At 44.9% G+C, this 16419-nt stretch overlaps 1 protein-coding gene across 3 annotated transcripts in view; it reads right to left on the bottom strand.

Moving 5' to 3' along the window:
- STRIP2 (striatin interacting protein 2) overlaps window positions 1-16419 on the bottom strand; it is a 46688-nt gene that overhangs the window by 14932 nt on the left and 15337 nt on the right. The window contains exons 8-18 of one of the 3 annotated variants that reach the window (XM_049641829.1): window positions 15909-16036; window positions 14797-15000; window positions 13262-13497; window positions 12934-12999; window positions 12169-12232; window positions 11173-11244; window positions 8138-8212; window positions 7347-7444; window positions 6748-6874; window positions 4072-4172; window positions 1055-1121 (exon numbers count right to left, since the gene is read on the bottom strand). In XM_049641829.1, coding sequence (XP_049497786.1) covers window positions 1055-1121; window positions 4072-4172; window positions 6748-6874; window positions 7347-7444; window positions 8138-8212; window positions 11173-11244; window positions 12169-12232; window positions 12934-12999; window positions 13262-13497; window positions 14797-15000; window positions 15909-16036 — 1238 coding nt within the window. The remainder of the gene's footprint in view (window positions 1-1054; window positions 1122-4071; window positions 4173-6747; window positions 6875-7346; window positions 7445-8137; window positions 8213-11172; window positions 11245-12168; window positions 12233-12933; window positions 13000-13261; window positions 13498-14796; window positions 15001-15908; window positions 16037-16419) is intronic. The other 2 variants (XM_049641830.1, XM_049641831.1) reach the window with 2 other exon arrangements.

Here is a 16419-nt window from a genome sequence, read left to right as displayed (position 1 = left end):
TTAATATCTTAGGACACGGGTCATTTTCTAATTCAGGATCTGTCATCTATGAGGAGTGGACTATGATAAGTCACTTCATCCACTGAGCCTTCTGGTTTTTCATCTTTGAAACAGGGGGTTGGGCTAAATGGCTCTCAGTTCCCCTCCAGCGAAGAATCCTGTGGTTCTATAAAACCTGTACCACGAAGGTATTATTCTATTTGTGTATAATGTACTTTTCGGATACCATGTTTTGCAGGTATTAAAGTTGGGGGACACGTGGGTGCTATCATCCAGTCATTCAGCATTTGAGCTCCTTCCATGTACCATAGTGCTACGCTCTGGGGATATAAAAATGAAGATGATGCTCTTCATTCCTTCCTTGAAGGAAACTCTTCCTTCAAGGAGTTTTCAGTTAAATGGAGAAACAAATATAGATAACCAAGTAAATGCAACAGGGTGAGGGTGTGAACTCAGTATATCTTAGGGGGTATATCTACATGGCAGACAATTGATCTTCAATATGCTGTTGATTAGTCCATTTCATGAAATTCAAAATAATGCTGAAGAACTTTCTGATTTGCTTAAAGTTGTTTCCAGGATGAAGAAATTTCTGGGTCAATCTTCTGTGGCTATTACCAACTTTTGGCTTAGAGGGACCTAAGCAAGGTACACTTCTACTTTTTACAATCTATGTGAAAATGAAAAGTGAATAGCCTGTGACACAGCAGAAAGGAGACAGATCATTGTTTGGAATAGACCAGTAGAGATTGTCCTGTCATTTAGCACAGATGTTCACATTCAATTTCAGTCCCATTATCTTTCTAAATTCCCTCTCCTCCTTAGTGTTTGTCACTGACCCTTTTCTCTTCTCTGCAAATTATGATGCGCAGCTTTTCCCAATTTTGCTCAACTGGGTCAGCAGCTCTAAGCCCCCACTGCCTCTGTGCTCTTGCCAATATGCCTTTATTGATCTGAGACTCTCAAACCAGGGGCATGAGGAGGCTGAAGAAGAAATGGAAGAGTAAATACCAGCCTGGCAATTTCAAAAGCTACCAAATTCCCCTCTGCTTACCAGACTCTCTGTAGTAAGCTCCGGCAAATCCTGGATGGTACAGCAAGGGTAATCCAGGACTGAGATGCTGCAGGACACAGAGAAAGGGACAGGCTTTAGGGAAATAGCGATGGCAAAACATGGCAGTATCTGAAATGGCAGGAGTTATTTCTCTCCAGCAGGCCCCATCTATTTCCCAAAGCGCTTAGTGACCTCAGCTGAAACTGAGGGTTGTGGTGCCAGGAAACTCCAGCTCCAGTCTCCTTTCCTCAGTCATGAGAGGAACAAACAGAGTTCCTTCAGGCTGGCCCCTCATCTGGGAGATGCAAAAGAGACCAGCAAGAGAGCCTGTAGGATAGCCACCTTTCTCCTCCCTTCTTTAAAATGCATGGACAATTGTGTGCATTTGTGTTTTTGCATTTAAGTGTATGCTTGTGTGTATGTGTGAACTGCGTTCCCAGAGATGCTGCCCAACCTTCAAACTTGCTGCCCAATTACTAACAATCTGTGGATGTGAGGATGAAATGAAGCTCACTCCTGTGTCCTTTACCAAATGTTTCTGGAAGCCAGAAGCTCTGGGAAATAATCACAGAAGCCACTCCTGAAGGAAGCTTAAGACAGAGGCAGTTTCCTACAGCAGGGCCGATCTAGTAGTTCAAGAATGGCAATGGTATCTGTCCCCGAAACCCACAGTGGGGGACTGCAAGGGAGCTGGAGGCTCAGCAGTGAGCCCAGAGAAGCAGGCATGAGTAGGCAGGGGAAATGAGGCACTGCATGACGACAGAGACAGAATTACTCAAAATTACAGTTCTTGCTTTCCTTTTCTCCTTTCTTTGTTGGTACAATGCAGAATTTAGCTCATCTCTAATGCTTCCTCTGGTTCTGACATTCCGTAAGGTTTATAACCAATCCATCTGAACTAGTGCAGTTGGAAATGGATAAAGGATGTTGTCAAAGCAGGGGCTATAAAGAGGAGTATGGGGTTTCTTGGACCTGACCCTACATTTCAAAAGTCAAAACTCTATCCAAGCAGGGGTGCCTGGGTGGCTCAGTCAGTTAAGTGTCCGACTTCGGCTCAGGTCATGATCTCACGGCCCGTGAGTTCAAGCCCCACGTCGGGCTCTGTGCTGACAGCTCAGAGCCTGGAGCCTCCTTAGGATTCTGTGTCTCCCTCTCTCTCTGCCCCTTTCCTGCTGTGTCTCTTTCTCTCAAAATAAATAGATGTTGAAAAAACAAACAAAACAAACAAACCAAAACTCTTTGGTAAACAATCTGTTTACCTAGAAATATTTACCTTTGTCCCAGAAACTCACAACGATAACCTAGGGGAACCAAGATAGAAGAAGAGAGGGCAGTGGAACAACCTATAACGTTGCTCATCATTTCAATTCACTCTACTGGATTCTCCCAGGGTTGCCAGTTCTGTACTGCTCCATTAGGATAAACTTTCTTGGCTGGCGAATCCACTTATCTACCCACCTCCCACAGACAAAGCCCCATGGTTATGTAGGTGCTGGCAACCAGGAAATGGGGGTGGGAAATCAAAGATGGATGTGTTGCAGTCTCAGTGAACGGAATTCTAGCCTAAGGGGGCCAAAAATAAAGTTACAAGTTTCTGGAATATCTATCTGGATTATAAAAGCCATGATAAAACTATGCAATAAGGATGTAGGAGTGCTCCAAGTTTTCAGGGATCATGCAACAGTAAAGCTTACAGGTGATGCAAAAGAGGACCATCTTATCCAAGCCAATCTTAGTAAATGATGTAGGCTGGCACTACCACTCTTCCAATTCCAAATGGAACCCAATAGACACCTATCAGATTGTCTGCCCCTCCCGTCTATGCCCATGGTGCAGGGTAGGTATTTAGTTCCTGAACCCCAGCCATACTTGATTGATCCAAGGATGGATCTCCAACCCCGGAAATGTGGAACAGGACTCTTGTATGTTTCTCTTAATTAATGCTTATATAAAATCTCTATGATATAGTCAGAGGACATATTATTTTCATCATAAGATGAAAATACTGTGGCTCAAAAAAAAAAAATGTCCTTACTTAGATTACATAGCTAGCAAATGGCAGGTCTCATGACTCTGGGTTCCATGTGTATGTTTTATTTTAAACTACGTATATAAGTAGGCTGCCTCTCTATGGTGGATTTTCAGGCAGTACTGACAAGACTGGTGAGGCACCATCTCCTGGTGCTTTCCAGTCAACCCAAGTAATCACATCAGCCTTCTTACTTCTACTTTAGGAGCTCTGCCTCTGGTAAAAGGATTTCTGGTAAACTTTAATTAGCATGCTTCCAGTTCTTGTGGAAGTAGCAAACTAAAGAACAAGGATTTACTCTGTAACCCCCAAGTCCCCATTTGGCTGGAGGAGTGGAAAGCAATTTGTATTCATAGCGATTGTGACCAGAAAACAATTTTGTGTTTTGATCCTGCCTCTACTGCTTACTTACGTGGTCTCACTAGCATGTTAATCTTGAGCAAGTCAATTAAGCTCTCTGAATTTGTTTCCTACTTGGTGAAATGGGAATAAAATTTGTAATACCTCTTAGCGCCGAGGAGATTAAATAAAATACCCTATATTTGTCTTATTACAAACTGATAAGTAAGGATCTATTATTTACCTTCAGTTACAAATTCAGTATAAGACTACAATTTACAAAGAAGCATAATTGATCCAACTTATGATTTATACTAAAATCAGGGCTGGCCAAATAAGAAGGCTGTTTCACAAAAAAATATCTTCTGGATCCTTCTGCCATAGGGCTAAAATTTCAGTGTTACAGTTTTATTTATTTGAATCATGACATTTTTCAGTTTTCAAAACTGTTAAAATACAAATACCTCTGTGAAGAGGCCAAACCACACACCCCATCATCAACTTACACTTTAAGGAAATTAAATTTAAGAGTGACAGCTCTAACATTGAAGGGACTAGGGACACAAGGAGAACTGAAAGGCTCAGAGATGTATATTTCTCAATCCATTCCAAAAAAGACCTTTGAAATAAATCTGTCCAGAGTCCATACCTGTTTTTGGCAGTGATGTAGGACAAGATATTTTGATTGAAGAACTTCAGGATCAAAGGAATGCAGTTGGCAAATACCAAATGTTGTGATACATATTCAAACTGAATTAAAAGATCCAAACAGAAAGGTTGCTTATTTGGGGGAGAATAGAAAGCGTGTATGAAAAAGATAGGCAAGTACAACTCTAATATCCCTTCCTAAGAATATCCAGTGTCCACTTATGTTATCAGCCATCCTGAGAAATGGGAGAAGCATCATCAGCCAGCTCATCCTACATGGAGGACAATCTTCAGTGTGTGTACGTTGTTGCAAGAAGCTGACCAAAAGCACAAAACACAACCAAGCCAGAAAGAAAATCCCACTCCAGGTAAATAGAAGGAATCGCTGTGAAATTTGTTCCTAAGCTCAACAAGAAAGGAAGGCTCCCTGAGGGAGTTGTCTTCCATACCAAACCTCTGGCTCATAGTGTTTCCACAGTGATTGATATAGCAGAAACAGGTGTAGCTTACTCCCAGCAACTGCTGGCATCACTCAGTCAGGATGGATATGGCACACAGTAACCAAGTGAACCACTGGAATGTGGGCTCCAGCATGAGTCTATGTGGTTCACTGTATTATCCCTGTACTTACAATATCAGTATATTAACGAATGGATCAATAAAAGCCCTGCACTGAGAATAAGTCCAAGATCTCTTTGATGGCTAAACACCCAAACATAGGGGTTCCATTTTGCTCGCTTGAATTTGGATGGGGTTTGTGTCTGGGAAAACCTAGTGGGCAGTGTCATGGAGTGCATCACCTAGGTTTTGCCTGTGATACACTGAGGAGCATCAGATACAGTGTGCTCCAGATCCAGAACCCAGACTACTGGGACAGTACAGAAACTGTGCTGAAAAAGCATAAAATTGTGGTGTTTTAAATCCCTCAGCTTTTCCTGGTCACCAAGAAGTAGCCATGGAAACAAACCAAGCTGCCCTCTGCCCCTGGGCGTGTGGTTAGAGGTGGGGAGTCAGCTTGGGCTGCCCATTTCTTTCTTCTGCTCAAATATTTTCTCCCTGGCAGCTGACCCAGGGTATTTTCCAAAGCTCCAGATGGAGCAGCCAATACATACCCACTATGAAGTTATGGAAAATGTTTTTCAGTTAGAGACGTATCTGTAGACTTGTTGGGATTCACTGACACTGACACACACTGGCAAGGCCCATCAAGCCACCCACCTGTCTGGCTGTTGATCCACATACTGCCCACCAAGAGAAGCAGACAGAAAAACATATCCACAGTTCTCTGTTCTTTCTACTAGGAACACCATCTCCCACCCACCCCTTCTCCTCCCAGCCCTGCTGTTGCTCAGCAAACATTGGCAGAAGAAGTGTGAGCACCCAGGACACCCGTAACACACCCAAAGATGTCTCTGGATGTACTAATGTGGAGAAATACCCTGATTATATAGTCAAACCTCAAGGACACAGAGCCTGCAGGAGCCTCTGTGTACTCCGAGAACCTGCTGTTCTAGCAACAAGCTTGGTTCTGACTTCTTAGGAGGACAATGGAGCAGAGACACTGAGCGGTCATGAGAAGTCTCCCTCTCCTCCCCATGTTCTCATCACAGAGACCATCCATTCTCTACTCCCAGGTTCCCCCATATCTTGGCAAAGCCCACAGTATCAAGCCCAAACTCCTTAGCATGGCAAACAATGCCTTCATGGGGAAAAGGCTTCTTAACCTTTCTTAGGAAAGGTTTCTTAGGAAATCTCGGTTTCTTTATCTATAAAACAGTGATAAAATAAGACCTACCTCACAGGGTTAAGAGAATTAAATGAGAACCCATAGGAACTTAATAGAGTGCCGGGCACATTAGAAGTACTCAATAACCGTGTGCTATCAACTGTGTGATCTGCTCCCTGCCATCGTCTCTAGCTTCATGTATCACCAGCCCTCCCCATCTCCCCCCACCCCGGGCAGAACTCCAGCAACATTTAATCAATTTCCAAAGGTACTTTGCTCTCGCTCTCTCTCCTCTGGACTTTCACAAATTAACATTTCTGCTTGAAAGGCTTCCCATCTTCCCTCCCTGACAACTCCCATATCTTGGCTAACATCTGTTTCTTTAGGACTCAGGTTAGAAGTCACCTCTTCCCCATCTCGGTTGGATTACCAGCTAATACTTACCTGTATCCTGCACTTACCATTCCATAATTAGCTATTTATATATCCATACCTTGTACAAGACTTCAAAGCCCTTAAGAGCCAAAACTGTGCATTATTCAGAATTCTATCTCAAACGTTAGAAAAGTGCTTCACATATAGAAAGGTATGCTCAACATACTTTTTCCTTTTTTTTTTTTTTTTTTTAATGGAATGGTTGAATCCTGTCTTCTACTGCTTCAGAGCTGGCTGGGCACATTCCCAAGAAGCGAAGAATTCTTACCTACAACCCTTGGATAATATTCAAAGGACACAGATGTCTGCATCTCACATCCCACTTCAACCCCCCCCCCCCCACCCCGGCCCCAGCCCCATGCAAGCCTATGCAACAGGTATAGAGATTCCCTGAGGAAGACATAGAAAAGGCTGGAAGATGTTCAACTGGACTACAAAGGTCCCTGCATCCTCTCTTTGGGAAGCAGGGCCTGAGGGACACCTGAGACCTGTGGAGGAGCACTGCTAGCTGCTCACCTGGTAGATATGGTTCAGTTTGAAGTGTTTGAGGAGTAGCAGGAGCAGAGCAGAGATACTCTTTACGATGATCTCCTTGTGCCTGTTCACATCGATTCCCAACTTCATGCTCTGAAGAACAGTGATGCTATAATGAGGAGAGGAGGAGTCAGTGCAGAGAGTAGCTGTAGAGAGAGGCCTACAAGGACCCAGGTATTTGGGTCAGAGACAACATATACAAGAGAACCAGAACTTGGCAGATCTGAACTTCTATGCTAGGAAACCTCCAGAGCTACCCCTTACCAGCCTGTCTGGAGAAAAGCTCCTCTGCTCTCTTTGTTTTTCTCTTTCCTTTGGCAAGTTCAGCCCTTGACAAAGTTCAGCCCTTGTCGACCCATACACCTGTGCAGTCAGTGTCTGGCACTGATGTTGCCCTGCAGACCCTCAATTCTGAGCTAAAAAGAACCTAGCAGAGAGCACCAGTGGAAAGTGGTTACTGGTAAGGGAGGGGAGACATCTTTGGAGACAATCCCTATAAGGGTTATCAAGGTGGGGCGGGGACTAGAGAGACACTGTAGACACAGCTAGCATTCAGCAGCCAACCCAGTTGAAGCACTCACGGCATCTCCTCAGGCAGGACATCAGCCAGGATATTGATAGAGTCTGTCTTAGCCTTGGAGGTGGGGGCTGCAGCCAGTAGAATCTTAAGCAGAGCAATCTAGGAAGTAGAAAATGAGGAGATCCATCTCTGTCCATTCCATTCAACAGACTATTTTTCCATACCTCAACAGCCCTATGAGAAGTAAGGCTTCCTCTATGTCCATTCCTCAATGACCAAATCTTCTCAGCCTCCAGAAGGGCAAACAGGTGCCTAATCCTGAGAGGCCTGCCTATGAGGCTATGGACCCAGAAGGGAGCTTATAGGCTATTCTGTTTCAAGATTGTTCTTTCTAAAGAAGAGGATGGAAGGAAGAGAGTGAGGGGGCAATGTCTAGAAATAAGGTGAGAGGTATAAGCATGATCTCACCTCCTCTATCCCTTTCCTCCCTCTAACCCTGACCATCAACATCCTCACCACTCAGCCTGAGGCTATCCAGGACATGACAGACCATGGCAGACTTCAAAGGGTCGAGGATATTTACTTAGAAGGAGGGCCCCCAATGCATCCTGCATGGATCCCACCTTATTCTCCACTCCTCCCAAAGAAGAACTTGGGAGTAAAGCCAAGTCCTCCTTCCTCTTGGAGAAGCCCTGAGGAAAGCTCAGAATTCTCATGTGTTAGACAATGCCTTGCCTCAGGGTTGAATGCTCAGGAAATAAGCTCAAATGATGGATGGCTCAGCTTGAAATGGCTCTCAACTGTCTGTTCCTTGCAGCAGAGAAGGGCAGCTCAGCCCAGCAATCTCCTTACCATGTACTGGGGGAGGCTGTAGAGCATGCCTTGGTAGAGGATTTCACATGGTGTCTCTGGTACCACCTCTTCCCCCTATGGCAGGAAAACACACAGTTTGCCCAGGCCGTTTTCCAGTTGACCAAAGGCTATGTTTTCTTGGTTGTGAAGGGTGGCATGAAAAGAGCACTGAGCTGGGAGTCAGATCTAGGTTCTTATTCCAGCTGTGTTAATGACTCATTGTATCACTTTGGGTAAGCTACTTTTCCTTTTTGGGTCTTAGTTTCCTCTTCTTTAGGATCACTGGGCTGGTCTGATGTCCTCTGAGCGCTCTTCCAGCCCTGATAATCTGATTCTGGTTTTCCCATTATCTGGAATCAATCCAGAATTCTTCTTTCCACATCACATGTTAGATCAGGAATCAGACCACCTACCTAGGAATTGGCTCAGACCACTGCTTTGCTGGTCACACAGGAACTTAAGTCAGGGTGCATGAATGCCTGGGACACTAGAACAGATACCCCACACAGAAGCACTTCCTATGGTGTCAGTCTGAGGCCATCCAAGAGCTCTAGAATGCTCTTAAGTGAGAGGTAGGTAACTCAGTAGAGAAAGCTGATAAGGGAGTTGGGTAACCCATGGCCCAGAGAGGCAGGAAGGAGTATTAGCAGGGAAGCTTTTGGGTAGAAGCTATTTTCTTTCCTTCTCCAACAGCCCCTACTACATCCCTTCCTCCCTAATGACAAGGCCCTTATGCACAACTCTCTTTGTCCTTTGATGACCCTATCTAAGCCTTTTATAAGAGCGGGAGGACAGGGGCCTCCAGTGCTCAAGGGGTTACTCAGGCCATTGTCCTCTTTGGCCAATGCAGTCCTTCCTCTCACAAGGTACCTCTATTCCAGGGCGAGGTTCACTGCCTTGAGGCACCTGAGGCACTGCCTGAGGTCCTCCCTGAGGCAGGGAGGGATAACCTGGCCCTTGCCATCCTGAATAACTCAGCTGCTGCTTAAATGGGCATTCAATAAACTCAGGCAATCCTCTAAGGTTGCCTTCCTGCTCTCCAAAAGATCTATGTCATACCTTCCCTTTTCCCTTGTCCTCAAACCAATCCCCTCACCCCACAACCCCTCAATAGTTGCTAACCTGGCCTCATACTTCATGGAGAAAACAGAAGCAATCAGACAGGCACCCCTCATCTTCTCAACACCAGATCTACCAGGTTCTCTACCTTCCTTCTCGACATGAAGGATGAACCGCCTCTGCTCTATTAAAGGCCAACTCTCCACTTGTGCTGGGGATCTCTCACCCTTTTGCTCTGTCAAATACATCAGTTCTGCGATCGTCTCCTCTCTGCAAGATCATCTCTTTTAGGACATAAACATACTCTAGAATCTCCTGGCTATAAAACACCTTCCCTTGACCCCACATCCTCCTTCAGCTACCATCCCATTTCTATCCTCTTTATAATAAAACTATGTTGTCTGTGTTGACTGTCTACCTCCTTTCTTTACATTCCTTTTTTAACATACTCCAACCAGGCTACTAGCCCCACCTTTTCACTTGAGGTTGTTCTTAACAAGGTCACCAGTTATCTTCATGGTGTCCTATCCAATGGGCACCTATAGTCTTATCCATTTATCAGCAGCATTTGACACAGCTGATCACTCCCTTCTAGAAAAAAATTTTCTTAGTTTTTATAGTATCACAATCTCCCACATTCTCTCCCACATCACTGAGTGTTTCTCTTACTGTTCTTTTCTGGCTCCTTTCCTGACTCATCCTACCCTCAACATACTGGTGTGCCCAGGGCTTTGTCCTGGGTTCCTTCCTCTATTTCCATTCCCTCCTTGGGTTATCTCAGCCAATTCTATGGTTTTAACACTGTCCAGTAAGTCAACAACTCCCAAATTTATCTCTCTAAGCCAGTCCTCTCTCTTAGAACTCTAGATTTATACATTCAATTTGCATGACTGCTCATGTGAATGGCTGCCTAATGGATATCTAAACAACTCCCAAATTTATCTCTCTAAGCCAGTCCTCTCTCTTAGAACTCTAGATTTATACATTCAATTTGCATGACTGCTCATGTGCATGGCTGCCTAATGGATATCTAAAACTGAGTATGACCAAAATAGAACTCTTGATGAAACAGAACTCCCCATGTTGGCAAATGATTCTTATTCTTGATTCCTCCGTGCCTTTCTAATCACATCCAACTGACCAGCAAGTCTTGTCAGCTACACCTCCAAAATAAAACCCAAATTTGTTCCACTTTTCCCTATTTCTGTAATTACTACCCCACTCCATATCACCATCATTTCTCACCTTGACTATTTTAAGAGCCCTCTAACTGATCACCCTGCTTCCACTCTTTTCTGGTAAAGTCTATACACAGGAGCCAATTGTTTTGAAAAGATAAATTAGATCATGCCACTCCCCTGCTTAAAATCTCCAAGGGCTTACTTCTGTACTGTGAAACAACTTCACACTCCCTATCTTTGCTTAGGAGTCCTGTGTAAAGTAGCTCCAGGCCACTCCCTGACTTTGTCACACACAACCTCACCCCTCACGCCTGTGCTCTTGCCACAGGCCTTCGTTCGCTACCCCTAATACTCCGAGCTTGCTCTCACTTTGTTAAGGCTGTATCCTCTGCTTAGAATTCTCTTTCCCCTGATGTTCCTATGGCCAACTCCTTCTTGTACCTCACATTTTAGCTTAGCTGTCGCCTTCTCAGAGGTCCACCTATCCTGACTGCCTAATTGAAAGTAGTCTACTGCATGACAGATGCCTCTACCATGTCATCCTATTTAAATTTTCTTCATTATCTTCCATTCTCTGATAGTCTTCTTGTTTCCTTAATTACTTATTTTCTTTTTTCTCTAACTCGAATGTATCATGAAAGTAGGGACCTAAAACATACACACAAAAAAGTAGGGACCTTGCCTTGCATGGTACACACAGTAAGAGCCCAACAGTATGCACACACGTTCTGTGACAGCACTGCAGACAGATTTCCTCTTGTCCTCCTCCTCCTGTGTAGGACCCCCTTGACTCACCAAAGACATGGGGCACTTCTCCAGGTCCTCCTCATTCTTGATCTGAATATCTGCAATGGAGATGTACTTGTGCTGGGAAGAAAAGACATCAATTAAGAGGCTGAGGCCACTAAAAAAATAAGATAGATAAATAAATAAGTAAACAAACAAAGGGTGGGGGACACCTGGCTGGCTCAGTCTGAACAGCGTGCAACTCTAGATCTTGGGGTTGTTGAGATGCTGGGTGTAGAGATTACTTAAAAAAAAAAAAGAAGAAAGATACTGAGGGCTTTGATCACATATGTACCAGCCTCTTGCTTAACTTCCTCAATAAGGAAATGTCCTGTATATGGGTTGTTACCCCAAATAGGACACGAACTCTTTGAAGGCAGGAGTCTTATTCACCTTTGTACCCTTAATAATTGAGCCAAGTGCTTCATATACAGTGTTTCTGTTTATTCTGTTTCCGTATTTGTTGAAGAGCAGCAAATCCCTAAGTATTTACCTTCAACCAAGGGCAAGGGGAAGTAAAGAATAGGCCCATGCCCCTGGACCACTGCCTGGTGAATTTCGCTGCATGTGAGCATATGTGTGTGCATGTGTATGGAGTGATGATGATGGGGTAAGGGAGAATTTAAGGTCTAGGCAAGAGACGACTATTCTTACTCTTTGTGCTCGCATACACTTTGGATGCAGAGCAGACCGCTACTAATCCTGGGCCTTTGGACGTTAGTGGCCCTATAGGGACAAAGAAGTGAGAGGAAAGGAAGCAAGGGGTGGGAGGAGGAAAAAGCCATGAGAGGAAGGAAGGATAACTTTCCCCCTATCTGAATGTAGGAAAATGCTTAAGTAGGGAGAGGCCTAATTTCTTCCTCTTTGGCCAAAATGCCTGCAGGGGAAATATAGAATAATTGGTTCAGAATGTGTCTGGAAGAAGAGCCAATACTCAGGACTCGGGTAATCCAACTTGTTTTGATGGCTCCCTATCCCTGGAGACTGAGAGCCCACTCTGGTCACCTGCTTTAAAGTCTTCACACTCTCATGGATGGGCCTGGGTAATCCAACCAAGGTGTCTGTGTCCCTGTGAAATGAGAGATATACCAGATGATAAGCATCAAAAGTATACAGAACTACCGATATTCCCTAGAGTTACATGGACCATGCCACTTTCAACATGCTGTATTCTGGATCTTTCTCTATAAGCTTCCAGTACCCCCATTATTGCTATAAGACACAAAAAGAACAATGCCACACAGAAGTGCTTGTGAAAATTTGGATTTTTATATAGTTTTTTGGGGATTTACTTTGTCAGAGAGCAGTAGGTTCCCTAAAAGGGAATGTAGCCCAACTACAGCGAAACACTTGTAATAATACTTTCTCAGTTTTATAGGGGCCAGCCAGTGTGAGGAATTCATGAGGGAGGAGAAATGGGGAAAGACTGGGTCTGTTCTGACCATGTTGCTTGTTCAGAGAATTCTGGCTCATTAAAACAGGAAGGTTTCCTAGGGATCATCTAATCCAACACTCTCATGAGGACATTGAAGCCCAAGAGGCAATGACTTGTTAAGTCCTACACCTGGCTAAGAACATAAGAGTTCTTCTAAGAAACTAGAAGGAAAAAAATTCCATGGCACAAGCCCAAAGTAGTCGTAGGAGATGCCCATGACCCAGTAGCTCTAGGTTACACTATGACTACAGGGCAACATCTCTCATTCCAGCCACCCATTCCTCTGGCCCCCTAAAAACCACTCTATAGCCAGTTCTGATCATCTAGTCACTTACTGCCCCAGAGTGAATCCGATGAATTTGTTCCTGCTCATCTCCAAGAAGTGCTCAATGTCCTTCTGTCTGAGAGGACAGTGGAGAGGCAAACCCCAGAAAAGGAAAAAAAAAACAAAAACAAACCTTGAGAGACAGACCCTTTCTGGGCTACTAACCCATCAATAGGATGACTAGAGCAGTGGGGGAAGATGGCCGCTAACAGAGAAAACTTCAAACCTGGGAGTTCTGACTTCTAGCCAGGCTTGAGACTTGAATGCTAGACTACTGCACTCTGGGCCTTCAGTGATTCTAATCCCCAAACTCAGGGTCCTGGAGGTATCAAACCTACCTGACCTTTGGGGCCCAAGGTAGGCCCTTGGGAAAGGCCACCCGCTCAGCAGAAAGGGGTGCCTGTGAAGGTGGAGGTGGCACCAGGGGGTCTTGCTCTAGCAGGTCTAACTCTCCATCTAAGGTTCGTTCTCCATCACCAGCAGACTCCTCTTCCTCCTCTGTGGCTGGTTCCTCAGTCTTAAAGAGATCTCTTTCATTGTAGATGTCCAGGCTATCTTGCTTAGTGAGGAGTTGCTGGGCGGGGGTTGGGAGGATAGAGAGAAGGTATACAGAGACCTCACTCTGAGCATCCTTGTCTGAAGTCACCCTCTACCCACAGGCTGCTAGACTTCAGGATACGTGGAGTAACAACCCAGCTCTTCTGAGAATATCCCCTTCCCTACCTCAACCCTAGTATCCCCACCAGGCCCTATTCCAGGATAAGTACCTCTCAGGCAACCAAGCTGGGGAACAAAGCACAGATAATCCCAAAGTCAGTTACTTAGCTTTCAGAAAGCATGGATGCTTTTTTTCTCCGCCCCCCCCCCCCCCAGCACTTTCCTTTCTAATTATGCTCTGCTTAGGTGAACATTCAATTAGTTTGCCTTCTGTGAGTATACACCAGCTGGCTGACTGAGGAAGAGGAGGACAGAGGCTTGCTGCTAGGCAGAGGGAAGCAAGTTTGGAATTTTAAATCTTGTTGCAGAAAGAAAAAAAGGTTGGACAGAAATAGGCCAAAAAGTTAACAGTGACTGCCTTTGGTTTGTTAAGCTTGTGGGTGATTTTCTTTTTTCCTCCCTTCTTCACATTTTATATTTGTTCCAAATTTTGTACAATGAGTAAGCATTACTTTATAAAACAAAAAAAGCCTAAAAAAAATCACATTATAGATTATGTAGACTAGACTACTGAACATGATTGTCTGGTCCTGTCACCTATTATTGGTGAGCTCAGGTATTTCAGGGAGGTGAGTTCATGGGTACATGGTCAAGTGTCAGTGCAACTTGTCATTCTGACCTTTCCAGGGATGCAGATTATAGCTAGAACACTAATCAATCACCTCCTAAATGTAAGCGTCTAGTTCCAGGGCCAGACAAGAGCATGGCTGGCTCAGAGTAAACCTTCTTGCTGTCAAGAAAATGATAAAGTGCCTCACCCTGGGCACATGGATTTGCTGGGAGCTCTGTTCAGGTGATCTGGGTCCCTACTCCAGGATTATACCCTAATTGTTGTCCAGAATGCTAGGGAACTCCAGGTACACTAGGTCTAGGCCAATGACTCTGTACCAAGACATGGATCTATGATGTGATACCATAATGTCACATCATGATAGCCCAGGAACCTGCTGCAGCTGGGAGACAGAGGCTAAAGTACAGACTCCAAGGTTAGTCTCCAAGGTTAGACTCAATGTTAGCTTCAGGTTAGTCACAGGGCCAACCAGAGGCAGGATAAGCTGGGTCATTTACTGCCCATTCCTTCCACATCCAGAGTAGCTCAAAATCTTAATTTCTAGACAACTAGTATCACAGCACCACTGTCTGCTTTAGTTCATACCCTTCGAGAACCACGACGGCCTCGCAGCTTAGAGGGTGGTGGTGCCAGTTGAGACTCCCCCAGGTCGAGGGTATAAGAGGGCGGGGAGGCGGCACGCATGCTCTTCACCACCTGGATGCTATCTTCAGCCAGTGGAGGCAGCCCCAGTTCTGCCCGCTTCTGTACTTTGAGAACCTGTAGATGCTCAAATCCACCGAGGGTAAACTAAGGTATAAACAGGAAAGGGCCAGAGGAAAGGAACAGAGGGAACTCAGCAGGAGAAAAGTCAGGGAAGAACCACAATCTCCAGTCCCCTTAGACCCCTTCTGAATTAGGAAGTAATAAAACAGTAAGGGGCAAATGGAGTTACCATCCCCAGTCTTAGGAGCTCAGGGGTCAGGATGAAGCATTATTTATTTACTGACACTGACTCAGGGCTGGAAACATCACCAGAAATTAGGAAAAGGACTCCTAGGGCCTTCTACTGAAAAAAAAGGGGGGGGGGGGGGGGAGCAGGGAACTATGTTCCCTTTTTTAAAGGAGCACATCCAGATGCTATAAAGCCCCAGAGTCACTCAATTTTTTCTGCAGTCAAAAGGTAGTTCCCCCCTATGGAGCTTGCCCTGGAGGGTATGTTGTTCAACCAGTCCTGTGGAGTGGGTGCCAGAGATGAAGGATCAGATTTAATAATTAGCAACAAAGCTGTACCATACATTTATAAGGACTTCATTTTTTAAAAACAAATCCTCTGTTTATCTGGATGGAGGGCAGGCACTAAGTCCCACATTTTATAGCTAGAAAAATAGAGGCACAGACAGTTGCCCGAGGTTCCTCAGTATCAGCAGAGGCTAGATCTCCCAACTCTCAACCAGTGTTCTTTGCATGAAATGTCAGCTCTATCATGGGAAGGTACAATGACACCCCAATTCATAGAGTGACATCTCCTGTCAGTCCAACAGAAATAGGTAACCTGCTCTGACACAGAGCATCTGATTCCTCTCCATTGGCTAACAGCTGCCTTATTCTGCCTAGCTCCAGCCTCCTGGGATCGGACTAGAAGAAACTGAGGTAGTGGCAGAGGGCACTGCTGGTTTGATGAGATGGGAGTGGGGGCAGGGGAATCAGTCACTCACCATGACTACCTTCCAGAGCAAAAGCAGGACCTTCTTTATGGGGAAGTGGGGAGCCAGGCCGCTGCAGAACTTGGTAACCATGGAGAAAAGCAGAAGGGCAAAAGGCTCCTCATTATGCATGGAGAAGCCTGGGGGAGAGGAGGGAGAAGAGTGAGGAAGTGAGGATGGGGTAGCTGTAACCCTGCTCCTGTGATCCTGAGTCTGGAAGCACAGAGGAAGGCTCTTAGCTCCCCCAAAGAATTCGAGTATTTGCTCCTTAGAAGGAGGCTTACAGAGTTCCCAGAGGGAAGGGGCAAGGAGGAAGGCCATGGAGGTAAAATGGCTTAGCTCCCAAGCTTGGGGATAGATACCAAACTAGAAGTAATAGTAATATAAAGATGTTGTTTTCTGGTCAAAGAATTCAATGCGTTTCATGGATCACAACTCACTTTTCCACATCAGTGGAAATTTTATTTTATTTATTTTATTCTATTCTATTCTATTCTATTCTATTCTATTCTATTCTATTCTA

The sequence above is a fragment of the Panthera uncia genome, chromosome A2, assembly GCF_023721935.1.
Source record: "Panthera uncia isolate 11264 chromosome A2, Puncia_PCG_1.0, whole genome shotgun sequence".
In the NCBI taxonomy this organism is placed as follows: Eukaryota; Metazoa; Chordata; class Mammalia; order Carnivora; family Felidae; genus Panthera; species Panthera uncia.
This window is presented reverse-complemented; position numbering and strand designations above follow the sequence as displayed.